Below are 24,705 nucleotides of genomic sequence, written 5' to 3'. Positions count from 1 at the left end.
TCACTAGATTTAATGTTTGAAGTGTTGGGATCATTTGAGAATTCTGTGATTTAGTCAAGTTGCTAAAATTAGACCTAAAGATGTAAAAATTCATTAGAGTATATGTATAGTAATGTAGATTTTGTTTATTAAATACACATAATTATATAGAAAAGTAACTGCTACATCATTTAGTCATTGACACAATACGTTAAAACTTCATTCCACTTATTAAGCAGTAGTAGGTTTTAAAACTTATTTCTGCCTGCAAAGATTTGCTTCGTTGTCTTACAGCACATTCAGAAATGTATGTGGTAGCTGCATATTGGAAAGTGCAGGGATATTAGAGTCAAAACTGAGTTTAAATACTTTTTAATGTCACTAAATTGCACTATTGACTTTGGGCATGTTACTTAATTTTTCTGAGCCTCGGTTTCAGGATTTTCTTGAGGACCAAATGAAAAAAGCATTTGAGTAAATGGCACACTACAGGTTTGAATGAAATTTAATTTTTGTGAGAACCAGAAGCTACAGAGAGATCATCTAACCCTGTAGTCCATAAAATTAATTTGTGGATCTTAACCACTAATTTCTTATTTCATTTTTAAAATAACAGCTTTATTAAGATATAATTCACATACCATAAAATTTTGTCTTTTAAACTGTAGAATTCATTAGTTTTTAGTATACTCACAAGGTTGTGCAGGCAGGCATGGTGGTTCATGCCCATATTAGTAGCACCTTTGGAGGCCGAGGCAGGAGGATCTCTTGAGCCCAGGAGTTTGAGACCAGCTTGGGCAACATAGACCCTATGTCTTAAAAACAAACAAACAAAAAAAAACAACAAAAAAAAGCTGGGCATGGTGGCATGCTTCTGTAGTCCCAGCATACTAGGGAGGCTGAGGCAGGAGGATTTTTTGAGCCCAGGAGATCGAGGCTGCAGTGCTAAAAAAAAAAAAAAAACCAAGGTTGTGCAACCATCTCTACTATATAATTCCAAAGTATGTACCCATTAATGGTCACTCCCTATTCTCTCCACCACCTGGCCCCTGACAGCCACGAATATACTTTCTGTCTTTTTGGATTTGCTTATTCTAGACATTTTATATGAATGAAATTACATAACATAGGCTTTTTTGTGACTGGCCTCTTTTCACTTACCATTATGTTTTCAGAGTTCATCCATATTGTAGCATGAATCAGTACTTCATTTCTTTTTTATGGATGAATTAATATTCCACTGTACAAATATACCACATCTTGTTTTTCCATTCATCTAGGTTAAAAAAATTTTATTTTTATTTTTATTTTTTTGTAGAGATGGGGTCTTACTATGTTGCCCAGGCTGGTCTTGACCTCCCGGTCTCAAGTGATCCTCCCACCTTGGCCTTCCAAAGTGTTAGGATTAGAGGCATGAGCCACCACAATTTTAATTCCATAGGTAGATATACTGGAAACAGATGTAATTTCCTCCTACTTAGTAATATTAAGTTCCCCATCTGAGTATCATATTTGACCCTACAGTTCAGAGGAAAAGAAATCTGAAAAGTTTCAGAAAAAAAGTCATGAAGTTGGTTGGACTTGAAATTTCTGAGGACAGGTTAAAAGAATCAGAATTATTTACACAATGAAATGGAGAAGCTTAATGCTGAGTATAGGTCCCTAGAAGCTATCTGTTTTCATATGGGGCAAATGAGAATAATATATAAAAATAAATGATGCCAATCCAGATGGAGATTCCTTAGGTAATTTTTTTTTTTTTTTTTTTTTTTTTTTTTGAGACAGGGTCTCACTCTGTCATCCAGGCTAGAGTGCAGTGGTGTGATACTGGGTCACTGCAACCTCCACCACCCAGGTTCAAGTGATTCTCCTGCCTCAGCCTCCCAAGTAGCTGGGACTACAGGAGCATGCCGCCATACCTGGTTAATTTTTGTATTTTTTTAGTAGAGATGGAGTTTCGCCATGTTAGCCAGGCTGGTCTCAAACTCCTGACTTCATGTGATCCACCTGCCTCAGCCTCCCAAAGTGCTGGGATCACAGGCATGAGCCACCATCGCACGTGGCCGACTTTTTATAAGTCTTTATAAAAAAGACTTTTTTCCCTGTCGTCATTCTCTGAACAATACAACAGCTATTTACATTGTATTAAGTATTATAAGTAATCTAGAGCTGATTTTAGGTAACTGGAGGATGTGTATACCTTATATGCAAATACTCCACCATTTTATGTAAGGGACTTGAGCATCTGCAGATCTTTCTGTCTGTGGGACGTCTTGGAACCAATCTCCCACTGATACCAAGGGACAACTATATATATAAAATAAGGAAGACTAAACATATATATGTTTAAAAGGAAGACTAAAGTTATTTTGATTTGGGGCAGGAAAGATAGCGAACCTCAAGAATCAACCGAAGAACTGTTAAAATCTATTTAAAAATTTAACTGCTGTTCAAATTTTGGGATACAAAATAAATAAGAGTCAGTGGTGTTTCTGCAGACCTTATAAGAAGGGAGCTGACAAAAACGCACATTGGGAAGATTTTTTTCCTTTTTTTTTTTTTTTTTTTTTTTTGAGACAGAGTCTGTCTCTGTCGCCCAAGCTGGAGTGCAGTGGCACTATCTCGGCTCACTGCAAGCTCTGCCTCCCAGGTTCACGCCATTCTCCTGGCTCAGCCTCCCGAGTATCTGGGACTACAGGCACCTGCCACCACGCCCGGCTAATTTTTTTTTGTATTTTTAGTAGAGATGGGGTTTCACCATGTTCACCAGGATGGTCTCCATCTCCTGACCTCATGATCCGCCCACCTCGGTCTCCCAAAGTGCTGGGATTACAGGCGTGAGCCACCGTGCCCGGCCTCCCTGTCTTTTTTATACTGTCTTTGACTGTGTAAGTCCTAGTATGTGCTCTAAGTTTTTCCTAGACTCATTTACAGGTTTAATTTTAGTCAAAATCTCAATAGGACTTTTCTTTTTGGAAGACTAGGAAAGAGGGAATGGGAGGTAACGAAAAAGTGACTTATAAGTAATTTACAATAGTCAAGAAACTTTTAAAGATCAGGTACTTGTCATATTAATATGAACAAACATTATAATGCTACTCTAATAAAACAGTATAATTCTGATAGACCAATGAAATAAAGACAGACTCTGATATGTGTAAGAATTTGGTGGCATTGTTAATCAGTGGAAAAGGAATTATTATTTGATGAGGTCTCACTCAGTTGCCCAGGCTAGAGTGCAGTAGCGTGATCATGGCCCCAGTGGATTCTCCCACCTCAGCCTCATGAGTAGCTGGGACTAAGGCGCATGCCACAATGCCTGGCTAATATTTTGTATTTTTAAAAATTATTGTTATTTTAAAAAGAGACAGGATCTCACCATGTTGCCCAGGCTGGTCTCGAACGCCTGAGCTCAAGCAATCTGTCCACCTCAGCCTCCCAAAGTGCTGGGAACACAGGCGTGAGCCACTGTGCCTAGACATTTTTTATTATTTCTTTAGTAGAGACGGGGCTTCACCATATTGCCCAGGCTGGTCTCGACCTCCTGGACTCAAGCAATCCACCCGCTTCAGCTTCCCAAAGTGCTGGGGTTACAGACCTGAGCCACTGCGCCTGGCCAGGAATGATTATTTAATAAATGGTACTAGAATCGTTGGTTATTTGGAAGAAAAAGTTAAATTTTTTCAGATCTATGCCAAAATAAATTCTAGATGAATTAAAATTAAATAGAAGTTAAATAAAGTAGAAATTATAAGAAGCTAGAAGAAATCTAGATAAATATTTTTTAATGACCTACAAGAAGTTTATAAGCATACAAACAGTGAAAGAAATCACACAGGAAAAGCAAGGGGATCAGAGTTGACAAATTCTATAACAAGAGCAACCACAAATATAATTAAGAGGTAAATGGAAATATTGGAAAACGATTCCCAACAAATATGACAGAGTATATGTGCATGCGCACGTACACTCACACAGCCTATTTGGGAGCAGGGAAGAGACTACCAGTGCTTTTTTTTTTTTTTTTTTTTTTTTTTTTTGAGATGGAGTCTTGCTCTGTTGCCCAGGCTAGAGTGCAATGGTGTGATCTCGGCTCACTGCAACCTCCGCCTCCTGGGTTCAAGTGATTCTCCTGTCTCGCCTCCCGAGTAGCTGGGATTACAGGCGCCCGCCACTGTGCCCGGTTCTCCTGCCTCACCTCCCAAGTAGCTAGGATTACAGGTGCCCACCACTGCACCCAGCTAATTTTTGTATTTTTAATAGAGACAGGGTTTCACCATCTTGGCCAGGCTGGTCTTGAACTCCTGACCTAATGATCTACCCGTCTGGGCCTCCCAGAGTGCTGGGATTACAAGGCGTGAGCCACTGTGTCCAGCCTACCAGTGCTTCTTAACCATTTTGGAATAACATTTTCCAGAAAAATGCTTGTGCTATTTATGCACACTAACAGGCAGACACAATGCACATACATATGCCCACAACTTTCAATACAACTTAGGAGACTCACATATTCATTAGAGTTTTATAGACCACAAAAGAAGTGCCTGGTAAATGTGAATAAACCTTAACTTCCTTACCAGTCAAATAAATGGAAGATTTTTAAAAATAATAATATCAAATATTGCTGGAAATATTGCTAATGGAATGCAAATTAGTAAAACCTCCCTAGAAAAGCTGTTTGACTTTTTAAAAAATGTCAGAATCTTATCTAAAAGTTCTATTTCTGGGACTTACCTTATGAAGACATCAGAATCTCAGACAAATTTGTATGTAGCACTGATTATTATGTACTGAAATGCTTGTTTTTATGGTAGCAAAAAAATTGGAAGCAATCTAAATGTTCAACTTTAGTTTAATGGTTACTATAAATTATGGTTTAGCCATGTAATAGAATATCATGGAATCATTAAATATTTAAAAAGACTAGTGATATGGGAAAACATTTACAATGTACTGTTAAAAAGGAAATAGGATGTTAAGAAAAAAATATTTTTAGGTGATGGGATTATTGGGGGTTTTAAATTTATTTTTGCATTCCTCCCCCCACTTGTTTTTATATTGAATGTGTATTAGTTTTATAATTAAAACACCTTTGTAAAAATGCAAGTTATTCTGTTGTGTAATTTTTTAAAAAGTTTTACTTAAAAACCTATGAAATGACCATGATTGACAATAATATATGCAGAATTTGGTATTTTTCTGAAAACTTAAATTGTTAACTGGTTCAAAGAAATGTTCTCTGAAAATGCATGTTGAATTAATACTGGAACAGTTAACTTTTGGATACCTTTTCTTCTTCTACTAGAAATAGAAGACTTGTTTTCTTCACTTAAACATATCCAACATACTTTGGTAGATTCTCAGAGCCAGCAGGATATTTCACTGCTTTTACAACTTGTTCAAAATAAGGATTTCCAGAATGCATTTAAGATACACAATGCCATCACAGTACACATGAACAAGGCCAGTCCTCCATTTCCTCTTATCTCCAACGCACAAGATCTTGCTCAAGAGGTATGTATTCTAAACATCTTGTTGATGTCTACAAGGTAATTAGCAGTGGCAGGAAGGCAGGATTATTGGAAAATACTAATGTGACTATAAGATTTGTTTGAATTAATTACTGTTAATTACATGTTAATAATGTATTGTGACAGATTACTACATGCATTTTATCCTAAAAAAAGTTTACTTCAGAGTCAGAACATTGTTTCATGAAGTTAATTTTTTATATAAAATCATAAATTTGGATAGTAACAAATATTTGAATTACTAGAGAGCAATTTTTTAATGTTTTTAGTATAGTTTTATGAATTTTAAGCATTATACCTTATAAACTGAGATAGTGAATACTGATGAGATATAATTATAACTGATAATCAGGTATTATATAACTCCTAAGATTTATTATGTCTAGGTATTTTGAAGTTTTCCTCCTATAAAAACTGTAGACATTTCAAATTATTAAATCTTAATATACTGTGGGAGTTTTTATTGTTAACATGATGACTTAAATTCTTGTTTCTGATGCTAACCAGTGTTCAGTGTTTGATCTGTTATGCAAACATCGTTTAAATTTAAGATTTAAAAAGGGTATAAATAAACTCTTCTGTTTTGGGGAGTAGACAGTCTCTCATTATTCTAGCGTTTTAAGTTATTTTGGTATTATTAGAATGAATAATTCTGGAATCCCATGAAGTGAATGTATTTCATTGAATGCCAACATGAGCAGAAAATGGGCTATTGGGGAGGGAGGACATCTAGAGCTACAGAACCTATAAAATAGGTTAGAAGGTACTTTGTTGATTAGCACATAATTGTCCCCAAGGGAGATATTTTTCTCACTTGTCATATTTATGGTTTAAATGGTTTTCTGAAATTTCTTAAAATTACTTTTCTTACAGAGATTGAAATAGCGGTACCTTGATCTTACACTATTCACACACATAGGCAATTCTGGACTCACTTCCAGGATAGAAGGAAAAGACGAGTACCAATATATTTGGTAAAAATATGACATATTTGAGAGCACACAGGCAAGTGAAGCTGGTTTCAAATCCAGTTGGAAAGAATACAAAATAAATCATTATAATCATTCCTGTCCCTGTTAGGAGGAAGGTTTGTCCAGCTGGCTACTGGGTCCTTGTTTTGCTAAATACAACAATGGGTGAAGAAGAGAGTGAGAGAAGCAAGACAGATCACAATTGCTCCAATTGAAAAAAGCTGACACACACAATGGAAAGGTGGAAAGAAGGGAGAAAAGAAACAACTTAGCTTAAAGGGTTTTAGGAGTTGAGAAAAGCAAAGAACTAGAAGTGGCTTAAAGAGTAAATGCCTTGGGAAGAAAGAAGTTGTTAAAAAGGACTTTTAAAAAAATCAATTTTGAATATTAGTTTCAGGATAGTTCACATATTCACATATGTGAATATAGGATAGTTCACTATTGTAAAAGTACCGTATAAAGGAGATTTTCTGAAAGTTTGCTTTCACATCCTTACAGTAACTATAGTGTCTTCAGTGATAGAACGTGAATGGTTTCCCCTGGAGTGTGCATGACTGTGAAGTTGCCCTTTCAGTACATTATACTTGTGAAAAAAGCACATAGAACTCAACAAGGAGAGGAGTGTTAAATCTGATAACAAAATCGTAAAGGTTAAATGGACCCATTGCCTTTATTTTACAGCTGGAAAAAAATATCAGCAATCACCAGTCTAACTCCCCTGTTTCACATTCTGAATATTGAGGCCTAGTGAGGTTAAGTTTAAAAAAAAATCTCAAGAAATTTAGTGAAACACTCAGAAGTATTCTTTGTTTACATGGCTTAAAATATCAGTTAAACATTAGGTATCATATAATAATAAAGCCTATGAAAACCTCAAATTTTAAGGTCTAGATTAAATCTTTGATGATCTAGCATATTTACTAATAAATACAAACCAAATTTCTTAGATAGTATAGTGCTTTTTTTTTTTTTTTGAGATGGAGTCTTGCACTGTTGCCCAGGCTGGAGTGCAGTGGCACGATCTCGGCTCACTGCAAGCTCCGCCTCCTGGGTTCACGCCGTTCTCCTGCCTCAGCCTCTGGAGTAGCTGGGGCTACAGGTGCCTGCCACCACACCCAGCTAATTTTTTGTGCTTTTAGTAGAGATGGGGTTTCACCGTGTTAGCCAGGATGGTCTCGATCTCCTGACCTCGTGATCCACCCAACTCGGCCTCCCAAAGTGCTGGAATTACAGGCGTGAGCCACTGCGCCTGGCCCTAGGATATTATAGTTCTTTTATAAAGAAAATTTAGAACTTGGACTTCATTAGATGAACTTATAAACACCTTTAAGAGTAAAAATGAAAGCCAACACACTGAGAAATGGTATTTGATTTTGAGATATTGAAGTGTGTGTGTGTGCGTGTGTGTGTGTGTGTGTGTAAATATATGATAAAAACTTGTCTATGAAATATATAAAGAACTCTTGTTGGCCGGGTGTGGTCTGTAATCCCAGCACTTTGGGAGGCTCACGCCTGTAATCCCAGCATTTTGGGAGGCCAAGGCGGGTGGATCATTTGAGGTCAGGAGTTCAAGACCAGCCTGGCCAGCATGGTGAAACCCGGTCTCTACTAAAAAAAAAAAAAAACAAAAACAAAAATTAGCTGGCTGTAGTGGTGTGCACCTGTAATTCTAGCTGCTTGGGAGGCTGAGGCAGGAGAATCACTTGAACCTGGGAGGCGAAGGTTGCAGTGAGCTGAGATTGCACCACTGCATTCCAGTCTGGGCGACAGAGTAAGACCCTGTCTTTAAAGAAAAAAAAAAAAAAAAGACTCTTGGAAATTAATAAGAAAAAAGACTACTCAGTTAAAAAAAAATTGACAAAGAACAGTCACTTCACAAAAAAGAGGAAATCCAAATGGCCAATAGCAATGAAAAGATACTAGGCATCATTAGCCAACAGAGAAATGCAAATTAAAACATAATGAGATACTGTTACACTGACACCAGAATGACAATGATTACAATTTAAAAGATTGTCAGTATTGTTTGTGAACTTACGGAACAACTGAAACTCTCATCCATCACTGGTGGAGTATAAATTGGTACTACCACTTTGGAAAAATGTTTGGCAGTATCTGCTAAAGCTAATGTACCTATATACTGTGACCCAGCAATTTCACTTGTAGGTATATAGCCAAGAGAAATAAAAATGTATCCACAGAAAAGCTTAAAAACAGATGTTCATAGCAACCAGATAATAGAAACTGAAAAAAACCTAGATGTTTATCAACCTGTGAAAGTTGAATTAGGCTTTTGCTGTGGAGGAACAATGAGTAAACAATTACAGTCTAATGAGAAGTGCTATGATGGCAGTATGAAAAGAGTGCCAACAGCACCGAGATATGCCTCATTCTGTTTTGGGAGGATGGGAAGGATGAGGGGAATGATGGGAAGAAGGAAAAAACAGAAGGAAATTTAATTTGCTGAGTCTTGAGGGGTGACCGGGAATATCAGGAAACGTAAGAAAGAGGAAAAGGCATTCCATGCTCAAAGGGTACAGAAGTGGTAGTGAGAGAGAAAGCCTGGCATATTTCTTGAATGCTAAGTAAGTATAGGACTTAATGCTAAAAGATGGTGTCTAGAGGCCAGGCGCAGTGGCTCACGCCTGTAATCCCAGCATTTTGGGAGGCCAAGGTGGGCAGATCACGAGGTCAGGAGATTGAGACCATCCTGGCTAACACGGTGAAACCCTGTCTCTACTAAAAATACAAAAAAATTAGCTGGGTGTGGTGGTACTCGGGAGGCTGAGGCAGGAGAATGGCATGAACCCAGGGAGGCGGAGCTTGCAGTGAGCCGAGATTGTGCCACTGCTCTCCAGCCTGGGCAACAGAGTGAGACTCTGTCTCAAAAAAAAAAAGATGGTGTCTAGATCCTGCAGGCCATTAATAAATTTAAATTTATCTTATGATGGATTACTTTGGTAAATATTTAAAATATTTTAAAAGAATTAATAGGTGAAAGGAGAAAACCATATGATCTTTGTTTTGAGAGAGTCTCGCTCTGTCACCCAGGCTGCTGTGCAGTGGCATAATTACGGCTCACTGCAACCTCAGCCTCCCGGGCTCAAGCAGTCCTCCCACCTCAGCCTCCTGAGTAGCTGGAACTCAAACTCCTGGGCTCAAACAATCCTTCCATCTCAGCCTCCCAGAGTACTGGGATTACAGGCGTGAGCCACAGCACCTGGCCTCCTACGATCATTTTGATGCAGAGAAGGCATCTGAAAAAAATTCAGTATTTTTTCTTTGTTGATAGAAATTCTTAGAAAGCCAGGCACATTATTTTAACTTGATAATAGTCAAAAATAATACCAGATGTGTGACAAAGCACTTTGGGGGAAAAAAACGGGGAAAAAAAAGAAGAAGAATAATACCAGAAACCAATAGCATCTTCCTTAATGGTGAAACACCCACACATTGCCATTTAAGTCTTGAATAAGATAAAGAAACTGTAGATGCCCACCACTAGTATTCAACATTTTTTGGCAGTACCAGTCAGTGCAATAAAACAGGAAGAAGTAATGAATTATGAAGTTGTATAGGAACAGGGAAAATATGAATTAATTTATACAGATGCACACACATATCTCATTTAAACTGCATGTAAGAGGTAATGGAAGAATTAATAAACTATTAAAAAGGCTATCTCTGGGTGTTAGATAAATAGGTAATTTTACTAGTTTTTTTGTGTTTCTCAAATTTAACAGGAAAAGGTCACTTCATAAAACATTTAAAACAAGAAATTTATTCTATACATGATTGCGAATCTACTGAAGAATTTTAAACATATCTATATAAACAGGCTTCTAATTTAAAGTATTACTTTGATAACATTGTGGAAAGTCGGTGGAAACATAGAGTAATGTGGAGGCTATTGTAATTGTCCAGATGTAAGATTTTGAATAGCAGTTGCACGTGGATTATAGAAATATTTAAATAGAAAATTAATAGGACATAGTGTCTCTACGTGGGTAATAAAGGTAAAGGAGACATCAAGGATGACTTCCTACCCTCTCTTCCTTTCATTGAATTCATTAAATATTTCAGTGCTGTTTGTCAGACATTCTGCCAGTAGCCAGATATGAAGCTGAATAAGATACAATTTTATCTTCATTGAGCTCCGTCTAGTGGGGAAATAGCCCTATTGATAATTTTAAATTGAATGTGTTCAGTCTTATGAGTACATGTTATCTAGGCAAGTAGAATAAGGCAATTCAGGTAGCTGAGACAGCTAGTATAATCACAGTCGTTGTGGGGAGACAGCATGGTTTGTGCAGGGAACAAGTAGTTTAATGCTGAATCAAAAAGGTTAAGGCGTAAGGAATGCCAGGAGATAGGGCTGGAAAAGATGAAAGAATCAGATGGTGATGGTCCTTAGATTTAATACTAAGGAGCTTAGACTTAATCTTGTGACAGAGAGCCACTCAGAACTAGAATGATCATATTTCTGTTTTAAAAAGGACATTTAGTGACATAGAAAAATAAAATATTTTAGTAATTTATTAGTATCAAGTCAAAATAGTTATAAAATACTGTTATTAGGGGCTGGGCGTGGTGGCTCACGCCTGTCATCCCAGCACTTTGGGAGGCCAAGGTGGGCGGACCGCCTGAGGTCAGGAATTCGAGACCAGTCTGGCCAACATGGTGAAACCCTGTCTCTACTAAAAATAAAAAAAAACTAGCTGGGTGTGGTGGTGGGCGCCTGTAATCCCAGCTACTCGGGAGTCTGAGGCAGAAGAATCACTTGAACCCGGGAGGCAGAGGTTGCAGTGAGCCAAGATCATGCCATTGCACTCCAGCCTGGGCGACAAGAGTGAAACTCCGTCTCAAAAAAAAAAATACTATTATAAAAACTATGGGTAGCATGATCTCATTTTGGTAAAAACAAATGTCAAGAATAAAGAAGGGATATATACATAGAAATTTTCTCAAAGTTTAGATGCTATGGGTACATTTCTGGAGTAACTGACTTTATTGAGATATAATTTACATGCACTTAAAATGAGTGTGTTTTATTGTATAGTTCAGTGTATTTTGACATATATGTACATCTGTAAAACATACAACTGCCATCAAGTTGTAGAAGCATCCATCACGCCACAGAGCTTCTCTCCCATGGCCCGTTGAGACGACAATCACCTCTTTCAATCCTCAGGCCCTATGAATATCCACTGATTTGCTTTCTGTTTTACAAATTTGTCATTTGTGGACATTTCATATAAATGTAATAAGACAATAGGTAGTCTTTTCTGTCAGACTTCTTTTGCTTAGTATAATGTTTTTGAGATTCGTCCATGTTGTTCTTGTATCAGTAGTTTGTAAATTGCTGAGTATCATTTCATTCTTTGAATATCCCACAATTTGACCACTTACCTATTGACGGATATTTGGGTTGTTTCCTGTTTATGATTCTAGTAGGTAGGTAATGGCATCTTGTTTTGATTTGTATTTACATAGTGACTAATGATATTGAGCATTATTCTATATGTGTATTGGCTATTTTTCTATCTTTTGTGAAATATCTGGTCAGATCTTATTTCCATTTTAATCGTCTTGAGTTGTAAGAGTTCTTAATATATTCTGGCTACAAGTTCTTTGTCAGATGCATATATCAAGGTGAATATTTTGGTAAAAACAAGTAGAAAAATGTAGAAAGGATATATACCAAAGTGATTATCCCTAAGTATAATAAAAGTCCATTCTTTTACTTCCTTCCTTTTGGTTATCAATTTTCTGATTTTTCACATTTAACATACATTATTTTTATAATTAAAAAAATAATTAGTTTTAAAATACAAAAGGATCTTGCCTCTGAAGGAAAACAAGGAAAAGTGGTATAGCTAAAGAAGAGTACAAGGTCAGGAAAGGGTATTTTTAAAGATAAGGGATTAGAGCATTTTTATAGGCCAATGGAAAGGAGCAGTAGAATAAAATAGCCTTTTAATTCCTTAACACCATTGTAGAAGTAGCTGATGATATGTGTTGACACTAGAATAAGCAACATATAGGTTAGTAGGGCAGTGGGTAAACACGGGAGTTCTAAATTTCTTTAGAAGGGAAGATCTCAGAGATGTTTAGGAACTGACTTAAAAGTGGGAATAGGGAAAAAATCTCTAATACAGAAAATTATTACTGAGCTGACTCAGTGTATTTTGTACACCCTTGGTACATTTTTAATCCAGAATTATCTTTCCATCCTCAGAGTTTCTTCAGCTATCAAAAGGTGTATGACCAACACTACAAATTTCACTTAAAATTAATGTAGACTTGATAAACTTTAAAAGAGAAAATACCCTCTTTTAAAAACAACTTTTAGTTACCCACATTCTTAAATCCTGGGTCTTAAAGCCTTAAAGGCTTGTCCATTGTAAGATTTTAGTTGCGTTCTTGAAGAAGATAATATTTACTCTGCCGTCCTGTTTATACATATAGAACTCTACAATTAGAAATATAATTTTCTAAGTACCAAAACCTGAGGACAGACTGGTTTTGGTACTGTCATTGCTTTGATCCACTTACTGTGGTAAAATTAATTAATCCCAAAATTATCATCTCTTGGGTTTCATAGGGAAATTACTGATAAAATGATTTAAAATAGCCATAAAAGGTATAGAATTACTGGGTTCCTGTATTAATTATGAATTACCTTTTTTTTTTTTGAGAAAGTCTCATTCCATCATCCAGGCTGGAATGCAGTGGCGCCATCTCAGCTCACTGCAATCTCTACCTCCTGGGTTCAAGCCATTCTCATGCCTCAGCCTCTTGAGTAGCTGGAATTACAGGCACATGCCACCACACCTGGCTAATTTTTGTATTTTTAGTAGAGACAGTATTTTGCCATGTTGGCCAGGCTGGTCTCGAACTCCTGACCTCAAGTGATCTGCCTGCTTTGGCTTCCCAAAGTGCTGGGATTACTGGTGTGAGCCATTGCATCTGGCCTGTTTTAAGATTTTCTTAATCAGTCTTTGAAGCACCATAAATAGTAGGTGCCATTCCAAAGATAAGGAAACAGGCTAAAAAAATTTATAACTGAGGGGAGTTTATCCTAGGAAGACAAAGATTTCTCGACTGTGGGAAATTTAATGTAATCCATTATATTATGGTGATTGTTCCATTACACTCATATAAATTCATCTTGTTAGACTGTCACTCTTTTTTTAATTATATTAAAAAATTTATAAAATAGAGACAGGGTCTCACTGTGTTGCCCAGGCTGGTCTCAAACCCCTGGGCTTAAGCAATCCGCTTGCCTCAGCCTCTCAAAGTGCTGGGATTACAGGTGTGAGCCACTGCGCCCAGCCTGATTATAACTCTTTAAGTTGTCATCTCTGATTTTAAATAGTCACATAAATGATTTAAAAACTATAAAATAGCAAGGTAACTGTTAGGACAGTTTTTCTTATGTAATTATTATTAATGAATTTTATGGTATGTTGGGAGAAACTTTCAAGATGGAAGTATTTTGTCTATAGGCATAAGTACCAAAATCTTATTTAGTGTTTTTTAATAAGAAATACTGTTGTTTTATCCATAATAACAAGATTGAAAACTCACATAATTCTTTTTAGTGATTTTCTTTCTTACAAGTATTTTTATTATTTTAATTTGTATTTAAAAAAATATGACGCTGCATACAGGTGCTACCGATACTTCCTATAATCTAGGAAGAATAATCTTTATTTTTGTTTCTTAGGTACAAACTGTTTTGAAGCCAGTTCATCATAAGGAAGGACAAGAACTAACTGCTTTGCTGAATACTCCACATATTCAGGTAGAAAATGGACAGAATACTATATGTGTGGTTTTTCCAGCATTCTTCTTTTATTTTTTTTTTTTAAATCAAAGACTCCAGGGCTGGAAGAGATGTCAGACATTCTCTAGCCTATTTTGATGATTACAACCCCATCTATAACATAGTAGTTATTGTTGGATTATATATTTTCAGATTTAAAATGAACCAAATTATTTTTGAAACAACTTTTTCTTTAAAAATTAGGCAAAAATTCTTCCCCCCTTTGGTTGTATTTTCTGTAAGTTTTAATTATCTAGGGTGTTTAGACCTTTACATTGATGTTATCTTACGAAGTTTAATAAGCATTTTAGACTTTCATAACCCATTCCAGAGTATGCCCTTAGTATACTTAACGCATCTTTATTATTAGCTCTAATTAATTATAGCACTTTTAAAGATTTAATGGTCAGAATACTATGTACATAGGTTAAAAATCACTCTGCAGAAATAAATCATGCTGTTACTTAAAATGCCATGGATTTCTTTGAAACAGGCACTTTTACTGGCCCACGATAAGGTTGCTGAGCAGGAAATGCAGCTAGAGCCCATTACAGATGAGAGAGTTTATGAAAGTATTGGCCAGTATGGAGGAGAAACTGTAAAAATAGTTCGTATAGAAAAGGCTCGTGATATTCCCTTGGTAAGTGTCCCACATACTGTTTTTAAACAAGTGCATTTTTCTGCTGTTGTGTGCTTTAAAAGTCTGGTTAATTTCAGAATTCTAATGAGTAGAGTATTTCTGAAGCAGAAAATGTGGGGGAAATGGTCAACTTTTAAATCTAATTATGATTACTCTAGTTGTGTAAACAAATTTTTTCTTAAGATAACTGAAGGTTAGTATTGTCGAATAGAAAAAATAGAATTTAAAAATAAATGTTTAACTATTTTTATTTTTAAATTATACATACATATATATATATTTTAGGGTGCTACAGTTCGTAATGAAATGGACTCTGTCATCATTAGCCGGATAGTAAAAGGGGGTGCTGCAGAGAAAAGTGGTCTGTTGCATGAAGGAGATGAAGTTCTAGAGATTAATGGCATTGAAATTCGGGGGAAAGATGTCAATGAAGTTTTTGACTTGTTGGTAAGTTGACACAGCTAGAAGAATAATTGATAGCTTTTAGAAAGCTCTTATTAGACTTTAGAATAAAATATTTTTAAAATAACTGTTAAGAGCACTAGATGATTTCTAGCCTGATTTTTCCATGATGTAACTGTTCCACAGTATTTGTTAGCAGTTTTATTTTTGGGTGGTACCACTGATACTTTTTTACTTTCTGATGTATCACTATCACATATATTTTATTTTTCTGGAATCAGTAATATAACTCATTAATTCACTCGGTACATATTTATTGAGTGCCTAATATGCACTAGCTACTTGGGAAACAGTAACAAAACAAAGTCTGTGTCCTCATGATTTTTTGTGTTCTTTTATTATCTGTAATTGATTGTTGTTTTCCTAATAATATTAGATAATAACAGCACTATAGATCTGCAGTGTCCGGTATAATAATCACTAGCTGCATGTAGCTATTTCTGTTTGAATTAAGTAAAATTTAAAATTCAGTTCCTTATTCACACTAGCTGCATTTCAAGTGCTGAGAAGCATTATGTAGCTAATGGCTACCATTATTAAGATACAGAAATAGCACATTTCCATCACTGGAGAAAGTTCTGTTGGATAGTGCTAGTATAATCAGAAAATCATTTCTAGACATCTTTTGAGGGCAATTTATGATCACTTTGTACACACCCGCAGACTAGATTTATGGTCCTAGTTATTCAGCATCCGTTATTACAGTGGAATCTCTACTATCTACTGATTCTGTTGTAAAATCTAGAGACATCTTCACACACTTATTTTCATCCAGCCCCATTCATTGCTTTGGTAGAGCAAAGTGCTGCTGGTCATTTAAGTCTGTGGAGGGGTTCTGAAATAGTCCAGTTTAGGGAATATAGATCATAAAATCATGGAATGATTTTCATAAATGCAAATTTAAAAAATAACCTGATCTTTCTATTACAGTCTGATATGCATGGTACTTTGACTTTTGTTCTGATTCCCAGTCAACAGATCAAGCCGCCTCCTGCCAAGGAAACAGTAGTAAGTGATTTTTAAATGTTCATTATTTATGTGTTCCATGGCTGCTGTTTACTTCTGTTACTGTTTACTGTTACAGAAGTGTCACTAAGTGTTTCCTGTACTCAAATAGAGATAAATTCAATCATTTTTATTTAAATAAATATGAAATATCAATGTTTTAAATTAGTAAACTCTGCACCTTTTTTTTTGGAAGGTGGAAGATGGAGTTTCCATCTATTGCACATGGTAGAGTGCAGTGGTGTGATCTTGGCTCACTGCAACCTATGCCTTCCAGGTTCAAATGATTCTCCTGCCTCAGCCTCTTGAGTAGCTGGGATTCCAGGCGCATGCCACCACACCCAGCTAATTTTTGTATTTTTGGTAGAGACGGGGTTTTGCCATGTTGGCCAGGCTGATCCTGAACTCCTGGCTTCACGTGATCTGCCTGCCTCGGCCTCCCAAAGTGCTGGGATTACAGGTGAGAGCCATCACATCCAGCCAACTCTGCACCTTTTTAAAATAAAAAGTAGAAAATAATTTCAGTTTCAGAATTTTTTTTATAGTTATAGGTGGGTTTACTTAACTTAGTATGGAGTAGGGCAAGTGCTTTTAAAAAATATGTGCAACCCTTATTTTAGAGTATATTGTTCCGTTAGACATTTACTCAGCTCGATCTATTAAAAGTTAGGCTCCATCACCATACAGTCGAGCAATCGCATTCCAAAGTATATATCCAAGAGGACTGAAAACATATATTCACGTAAGAACGTCTACATGAATGTTCATAGCAGCAGCATTCATAGCAGCTAGAAAATAGTAACAACCCAAATATCTGTCAGGTGATGAATGAAAGACAAAATATGTATGTATGATGGGATATTATTTGATAATTTTAAAAGACTAAAATACTGATATATGCTACAACATGGATGAACCTTGAAGAAATTATGCTGAGCGAAGGAAGCCAGTCACAAAAGGCCATGTATTGGTTCATTTATATAAAATGTCCAGAATAGGTAAATCCATAGGAGAGAAAACAGATTAGTAATTCCTTAGATGTGGAGATGAGGAGTTATGAGGGAATGGTGATTGCTAATCAGTACCAAGTTTCTTTTTGAGGGGATAAATATGTTTTAAAATTGTTTGTGGTGATAATTGTACAAATCTGTGAATATACTAAAACCATCCAATTGTGTACACGAGTGAATTGTATATGAATTATATGTCAATAAAGCTATTTAAAAATGATAGACTTTAAAGTGTTGAATTAACATGGAAGCTTGATGTATTGCATCTGTAATTCTTATAGCAGTTTGAGAAAGAACACAGTTTCATTTTTCTCTCAATATTTCATCACAGGTATGCTTTATAGTTTGGCTATCATTCCATGTTTTCCCTTCATTTTTTACAGAACATAAGTTGATACTGTGTCTGCAACCTACTTTATGTTTACAATTTTTTGCAGGAAGAGAAATGAGGAAATATAGTTTGTCTTTGAATTTAAACAGCTTGATTCTCTGTGCATTGTGCTGTTCCCTGTATCTCTTCTGTGTATAAGCCCTGAACTTCAAAAGTAACTCTGCAAACTGAGGAAACAACAGAGGAGGGTTGGAATATACTCCTACTTACTTATCTACAATAATCCATCCCTCTTGAGTAAATGACTTGTCTTTTGAGAATAAATGTCAGAAGTTAAGGCATTTTTTTTTTGAGGTGGGATCTGGCTCTATTGCCCAGGCTGGAGTGCAGTGGTGTGATCACGACTCACTGCAGCCTTGACTGCCTGGGCTCAAGCAGTCCTCCTACCTCAGCCTCCCTAGTAGCTGGAAACACAGAAGCATACTACCACATCTGGCTAATTTTTTGTACTTTTGGTAGAGATGGGTTTCACTGTGTTGCCCAGGCTGGTCTCGAACTCCTGAGCTCAAGTGGTCCACCTGCCTCGGCCTCCCAAAGTGTTGGGATTACAGACGTGAGCCACAATGCCCAGCCAAGACATGTTTTCTCAACATTTTTTTTCCTGCTATTCATGCAGAATCTGGAATTCGGTAAAAGAAAAGCCATTTTTTTCATGGATAGAATTAATCGAAGTGTTACATTGAAACTTGTTGATTCTCGTTGTGTGCAAAACAGAATATCAAAGCAATTAACTTACACAGATTGTTTCAACCTAAGAATGAAATAACTTGCCCTTTAGTGGTTATTTAACCACCACCTTTCATTATTGATTAAGAATAAAAGGCTGGTTTAATCTGAAGACCAAAGGAATGTAGGTTCATGGTGAACAATCTCAGGAACTACTTAACTGGAAAATGAAGTAGCTTAAAAAGGAAGAAAGTGGGAGAAAGAGCAAAATGCCACGTCTATCCCTTTTAAAATGCAGCTTTTTCTTTTGTTTTTACTTGGAGTCTCAAATCTCAGGAACTACTTAACTGGAAAATGAAGTAGCTTAAAAAGGAAGAAAGTGGGAGAAAGAGCAAAATGCCACGTCTATCCCTTTTAAAATGCAGCTTTTTCTTTTGTTTTTACTTGGAGTCTCACTCTGTCACCAAGGCAAGCAGTGGCACCATCTGGGCTCACTGCAACCTCCGCCTCCCAGGTTCAAGCAGTTCTCCTGCTTCAGCCTCCCTAGTAACTGAGACTACAAGTGCATGCCACCACATCCAGCTGATTTTTGTATTTTTAGCAGAGATGGGGTTTCACTATGTTGGCCACGCTGGTCTCGAAATCCTGACCTCTGGTGATCTGCCCGCCTTGGCCTCCCAAAGTGCTGGGATTACAGGCGTGAGCCACCGAACCCGGCCTATTTTCGTATTTAAAGTAGGGATCTTTTCAGAATAGAGTGATGTGCCGTATTTTTCTTTTCCTTCTTTTCTCTTTTGTTTTTTGGTTTTTTTTTGAGACGGAGTCTTGCTCTGTCGCCCAGGCTGGAGTACAGTGGTGCGATCTTGGCTCACTTGTAACCTCCGCCTCCTGGGTTCAAGCATTCTCCTGACTCAGCCTCCCAAATAGCTGGGATTACAGGCGCCTGCCACCACGCCTGGCTGAATTTTGTGTGTGTGTGTGTGTGTGTGTGTGTGTGTGTGTGTGTATTTTTAGTAGAGACAGAGTTTCACCATGTTGGCCAGGCCTTGGCCTCCCAAAGTGCTGGGATTACAGGTGTGAGCCACCGTGCCCAGTCCCTTCTTTTCTCTTTTTATTATGAATAACTTTCAATTGCAATATATCTTGCCAAGTTTTATCAAACCTAACTGGCTTAAAATGAACTGCTGTCATTAAAGCTCATTGAGGCTGTCCAGAAAGGAAACAGTAATAGGAAATCATAATCTTGGTTGACATATGCAGAATAATTATTTATGGAATTAATAATCTAAAGAAATTAGAACCAATTTATTGAGTATCATTATGGTACAGGTCAGCGTCTGTTGAGAGCAGCAGCAGATATCTTTCTGATTTATGTTTTGTGATGTTAGAAATGTGTTTAAGACAGATATACAAAATAAGTGTTATCTGAAACCCCTATATAATCACTTGTTGAATTGTAATGTCATGTATGGCAATAATAAGCTGTGTCAGGAGAAGTGCTCTCTTGAGTTCTTAAATTTCTTTTGTATCACACATAGCAATCAGTGGCTGCTCTTTCAGTAGCAGAGGGCAAGAGTCTTGGCACCTTTGTATTTCACTTCCTGAGTAACTGGCACATTTGATCTAGGAAACGGATACATTATTCAAACTGTACAGTTTCCTTCTCTTGGCCTTTTTAAAAAAAGGAAGGATTGGATTTCCCAGACTAGTTTGTAAAACTTTAGATTATTCTATACTATAATAATATGTAGGGAGGACATAATAGACTTTTATCTGAATGGGATTTTTTTCATTTAGTCTAATGCCATAGTCTAACAAGGAATGTATTTAAATGAAGAAGGATCACATTGCTTATTAGTCATGGTACAGAATATGTACCAGAAAATTAACAGATTATTGATTGTTTAATACATATAAGCTATTATTACGATTATGTACTCTGTGCCAGGCACTACAGAGATAACTGTGTTGTAAAGAAAAGTTGAGAACCACTGCTATCAAATACATTGCTTTCCCATTATAGGTATAAAAATGTATTAACAAAGACATTTATTTCTTGGTGGATGTGGGGAAAGGAGGAATTCTGGTGTTGTGTGGAGATACTTAAAAACTTGCTTGGTGCTGTAAAGGCTTTCCTTGACTCACTTTCACTATTTTCTCTTCTACAATGAACTTTAAGAGTTAAAGATAAATCTGCGATAGTAAGAGATACAGAAATAAAAATTACAAAGAAAAAATATTTTGGTAGCAGAGATGTGGAATCAACCTAAATGCCCATCGACAATAGATTCGATAAAGAAAATGTGGTGTATGTACACCATGGAATATGAATGCAGCCATAAAAAAATGAGATCATATCCTTTGCCAGGGACATGGATGGAGTTGGAGGCCATTGTCCTTAGCAAACTAACACAGGAACAGAAAACCAAATACCACATGTTCTCTTATATGTGGGAGCTAAATAATGAGAACACATGGACACATAAAGGGGAACAACACACACTAGGGTCTTTCGGAGGGTAGAGGGTAGGGGTAGGGAGAGGATCAGGAAATGTAACCAATGGGTACTAGGCTTAATACCTGGGTGATGAAGTAATCTGTACAACAAACCTCCAACACACAAGTTTACCTGCGTAACAAACCTGCAGTTGTATCCCTGAACTTAACCGTTTAAAAAAAAAAAAAGTCAGTATAAAAAGTATAAAAGCCAACCCAATACTTAGACATAATAGAAAAGGGAAAAACCAAACTTCCCTTTTTTTCTGTCTTTTTCTTCTCTGATTTTGAGGGCGTCACCAATGTGATAGCCTTACCTTCACGGTTACTAACTTGTCCATTAAGCTAATCCCAAAGTTGTCTCCCAAGTACACTGTCCAGGTGGTTGTGGCAAATTTATACTTTTCCAAAGGAGTGTCCATTGAGCAAGTGGAATATAGATCCTGAGTTTTAGATCAGTACTCTCCAAATATTTTTTTCTTTTTTTCTTTTTTTTTTTTGGAGACGGAGTTTCACTCTGTTGTCTAGGCTGGAGTGCAATGGTGCCATCTTGGCTCACTGCAACCTCCGCCTCCCGGGTTCAAGTGATTCTCCTGCCTCAGCCTCCCAAGTAGCTGGGATTATAGCTACCCTGTACCGTGTACAAGTACCATCTACTGTGCCACCAGCTAATTTTGTTTTGTACCTTTATCAATTAAAAAACATTGAACATGCCCCCTCCCATATTTTATATATGTACTACTCTACTTACTATCCCAAATTACAATATAGGACAAGTTTTATTAATAAGTAATTCTAATAGCCTTCTTGATTGGTTGAAAAACAATATTTTGGAACACTGGATTCCTAAAAAACATGTAAATAAACTGATGAGTCATCCCTGTACCCTGTCCCCATTTCATCATTAGGACTTCAAATGCGAATAGCTTATAGATATTAAAAAAAGGGTTGCCGGGCGCAGTGGCTCACGCTTGTAATCCCAGCACTTTGGGAGGCCGAGGCGGGCGGATCACGAGGTCAGGAGATCGAGACCACGGTGAAACCCCGTCTCTACTAAAAATACAAAAAATTAGCCGGGCGTGGTGGCGGGTGCCTGTAGTCCCAGCTACTCGGAGAGGCTGAGGCAGGAGAATGGCGCGAACCCGGGAGGCGGAGCTTGCAGTGAGCCAAGATTGCGCCACTGCACTCCAGCCTGGGTGACAGAGCGAGACTCCGTCTCAAAAAAAAAAAAGGAACAAGAAAATGTTGGGCTGGAAGATAATTGTGTCCAAACAGTTCTACAATTTGAAATGTAAACAGAAGATTTTGTTTTGTTCAGAAGCCAAATACTGTTTTGATCAGATATACTGTTCTAACATTATTATAGCATTATGAGGCCCTGGACCTTTCCTATGAGGGTCAGCTTATCTCCTTCATTTTAAAGGGGCTTTTTTTGTTGCTGTATGAGAAACAAAATAATTTCGCCACTAACAGGAAAGATTGGTGGAGATAACTTCTAGAACTGGTAAGAATTAATCAGTGGAATATATGGATAGAAGTCATATAGTATCTTTTAAGGCAATACCCAGACTTTAACTCATTCAAATCATTTATTTTTCTGATGTGAAATAAATTTTCCTTAGGAAAAATTAATAAGAGCTTTTTCCTCTTAATTTTAGGAAAGTAAGAGCTTTTTCTCTTAATATTAGGGTATATTTTAGATGGGACTAGATAAACTTGTCACATAAGTAAAGCGTGTTCTCTTCCCAGCCTACACAAAGAGGGGCCCTATTCAAAGCCAGTTAAATCAGAATAGTTGGGCCGGGCACGGTGGCTGACACTTGTAATCCCAGCACTTTGGGAGGCCAAGGCGGGCGGATCACGAGGTCAGGAGATCGAGACCACGGTGAAACCCCATCTCTACTAAAAATACAAAAAATTAGCCGGGCGTGGTGGCGGGCGCCTGTAGTCCCAGCTACTCGGAGAGGCTGAGGCAGGAGAATGGCGTGAACCCGGGAGGCGGAGCTTGCAGTGAGCCGAGATTGCGCCACTGCACTCCAGCCTGGGCAACAGAGCAAGACTCCGTCTCAAAAAAAAAAAAAAAAAAAAAAATCAGAATACTTAAGGGATGAGAACTGCATAGGCAAGAGTACATGGAAAAGCATCTCCGGGTGATTTTGTTAGCCTATGGCAATGGTCATAAATGTAGATATTCCCTCCTCACGGGTCTTAATTTCTTTCAGGGTGGTAGTTCCCTAAGATTGCTGTACCTAATAATTACCCAAGGAACCTAATTAAAATTCAGAGTCTGAGAGTCTGAGGTGTGGCATGAGAATTCAGCATTTTAATAAACATCCTAGGCAGGTGATCTAAGCAAAAACACTTTGAAAAACAACATGCTGGGTAGGCTTTCAGAAAGTGATTTGATAAAATTGTCAATCAAAATTGACAAGCACTTTGATTTGATCTTTGAAAAATCTGGTAAAATTGATCTCTCCCACTACTCCAAGTGATTCCTAAAATTCCATTTTTAGATTCTCAAGGTTTTTTTTTTTTTTTGGCAAAAAAGTAACAAACAGATTCTAGAAGTATTATTAATTGATAGGATGGTGCTCAAGCACATATTTTTTAAAAAATTTCTAGATAATACGACATATGAGATTTTTCCTCATGCCAAGATTATAAATTTGTGTAATCTTTTTGCTCAGTCTCTTAACTGTGTTTTGATTCACTGCTATCCCACACAACTTTCTAAAATTCATTTTTAGTGCTGACTGACAAAGATTTCAAGATTTTAATAAAAACTATTTTTTCACATCTAGAACAAGGCTCTTTCGGGCACTTTGCATTTAGGATGAGGCACAACACTTTCAAATTTGGTGTAGTATCTTAACTATATTTGGTACAAGATTATGTACTATGCTATTCCATGTATATGAATTAAGATACAGGGGAAAATAATCAGTGTTTCTAGAAATCAGGATGATGTTTATCCTTGGAGGGGATGGGATGGGTAGTGACTGAGAGACCAGGTGGGGCCTCTGAGGTGTTGGTGATATGATGGTTGTTGATTTGGATGCTAGTTACACAGGTCTGTTTAGTTAGTGAAAATTCACTATGCTATACACTTATGATAATGTGTATTTTTTGTATATCAAAAGTTACTCCCAAAAGGCATAATAACATTTAAGTTTTACTGGTAGCTGTTTAACTTTTATATCTTTGTATTTTTAACTAGATCATTTTTTAACCTTAGTTTCAGTTCGTATATTAGGACTCAGCTTTATTTCCTATTTACAGAAGTTAATAAAATATTTCTTTGAAATTAAAAAATATTCTTTAATGATAAGCCAAATTTTTTTTAAAAAGCCATTTATCTGTCTGTCTATGTATCTATCTATCTATGTCTATCTTTATCACTTAGCATTTTATCCAATTTCATATAGTCTGTCATCTACAGTACTCATTTTATTCAGTGTCTCAAGTGCTTAAAGAGCGCTTAAAGAGTGCCCCTTTTGGGGCAGACTGGTATTATCTTTATTACATATAACCTCAATTATGGTGAGAGTAAAACACTTAAAGCTAAGGCTGGGCATGGTGGCTCGCATCTGTAATCCCAGCACTTTGGGAGGCCAAGGCAGGTGGATCACCTGAGGTCAGGAGTTCAAGACCAGTGTGGCCAACTGGCGAAATCCTGTTTCTACTAAAAATTAGCTGGGCGTTGTGGTGAGTGCCTGTAATCCCAGC

At 36.9% G+C, this 24,705-nt stretch overlaps 1 protein-coding gene across 2 annotated transcripts in view; it reads left to right on the top strand.

Annotated features, from left to right (window-relative positions):
• Positions 1-24,705, top strand: part of PALS1 (protein associated with LIN7 1, MAGUK p55 family member) — a 63,756-nt gene that overhangs the window by 14,302 nt on the left and 24,749 nt on the right. For both annotated transcript variants that reach the window (XM_063644413.1, XM_055291357.2), the window contains 5 exons: positions 5,285-5,493; positions 14,211-14,288; positions 14,803-14,949; positions 15,235-15,396; positions 16,342-16,419. In XM_063644413.1, the coding sequence (XP_063500483.1) occupies positions 5,285-5,493; positions 14,211-14,288; positions 14,803-14,949; positions 15,235-15,396; positions 16,342-16,419 (674 nt within the window). The remainder of the gene's footprint in view (positions 1-5,284; positions 5,494-14,210; positions 14,289-14,802; positions 14,950-15,234; positions 15,397-16,341; positions 16,420-24,705) is intronic.

The sequence above is a fragment of the Symphalangus syndactylus genome, chromosome 8, assembly GCF_028878055.3.
Source record: "Symphalangus syndactylus isolate Jambi chromosome 8, NHGRI_mSymSyn1-v2.1_pri, whole genome shotgun sequence".
NCBI lineage: Eukaryota > Metazoa > Chordata > Mammalia > Primates > Hylobatidae > Symphalangus > Symphalangus syndactylus.
This window is presented reverse-complemented; position numbering and strand designations above follow the sequence as displayed.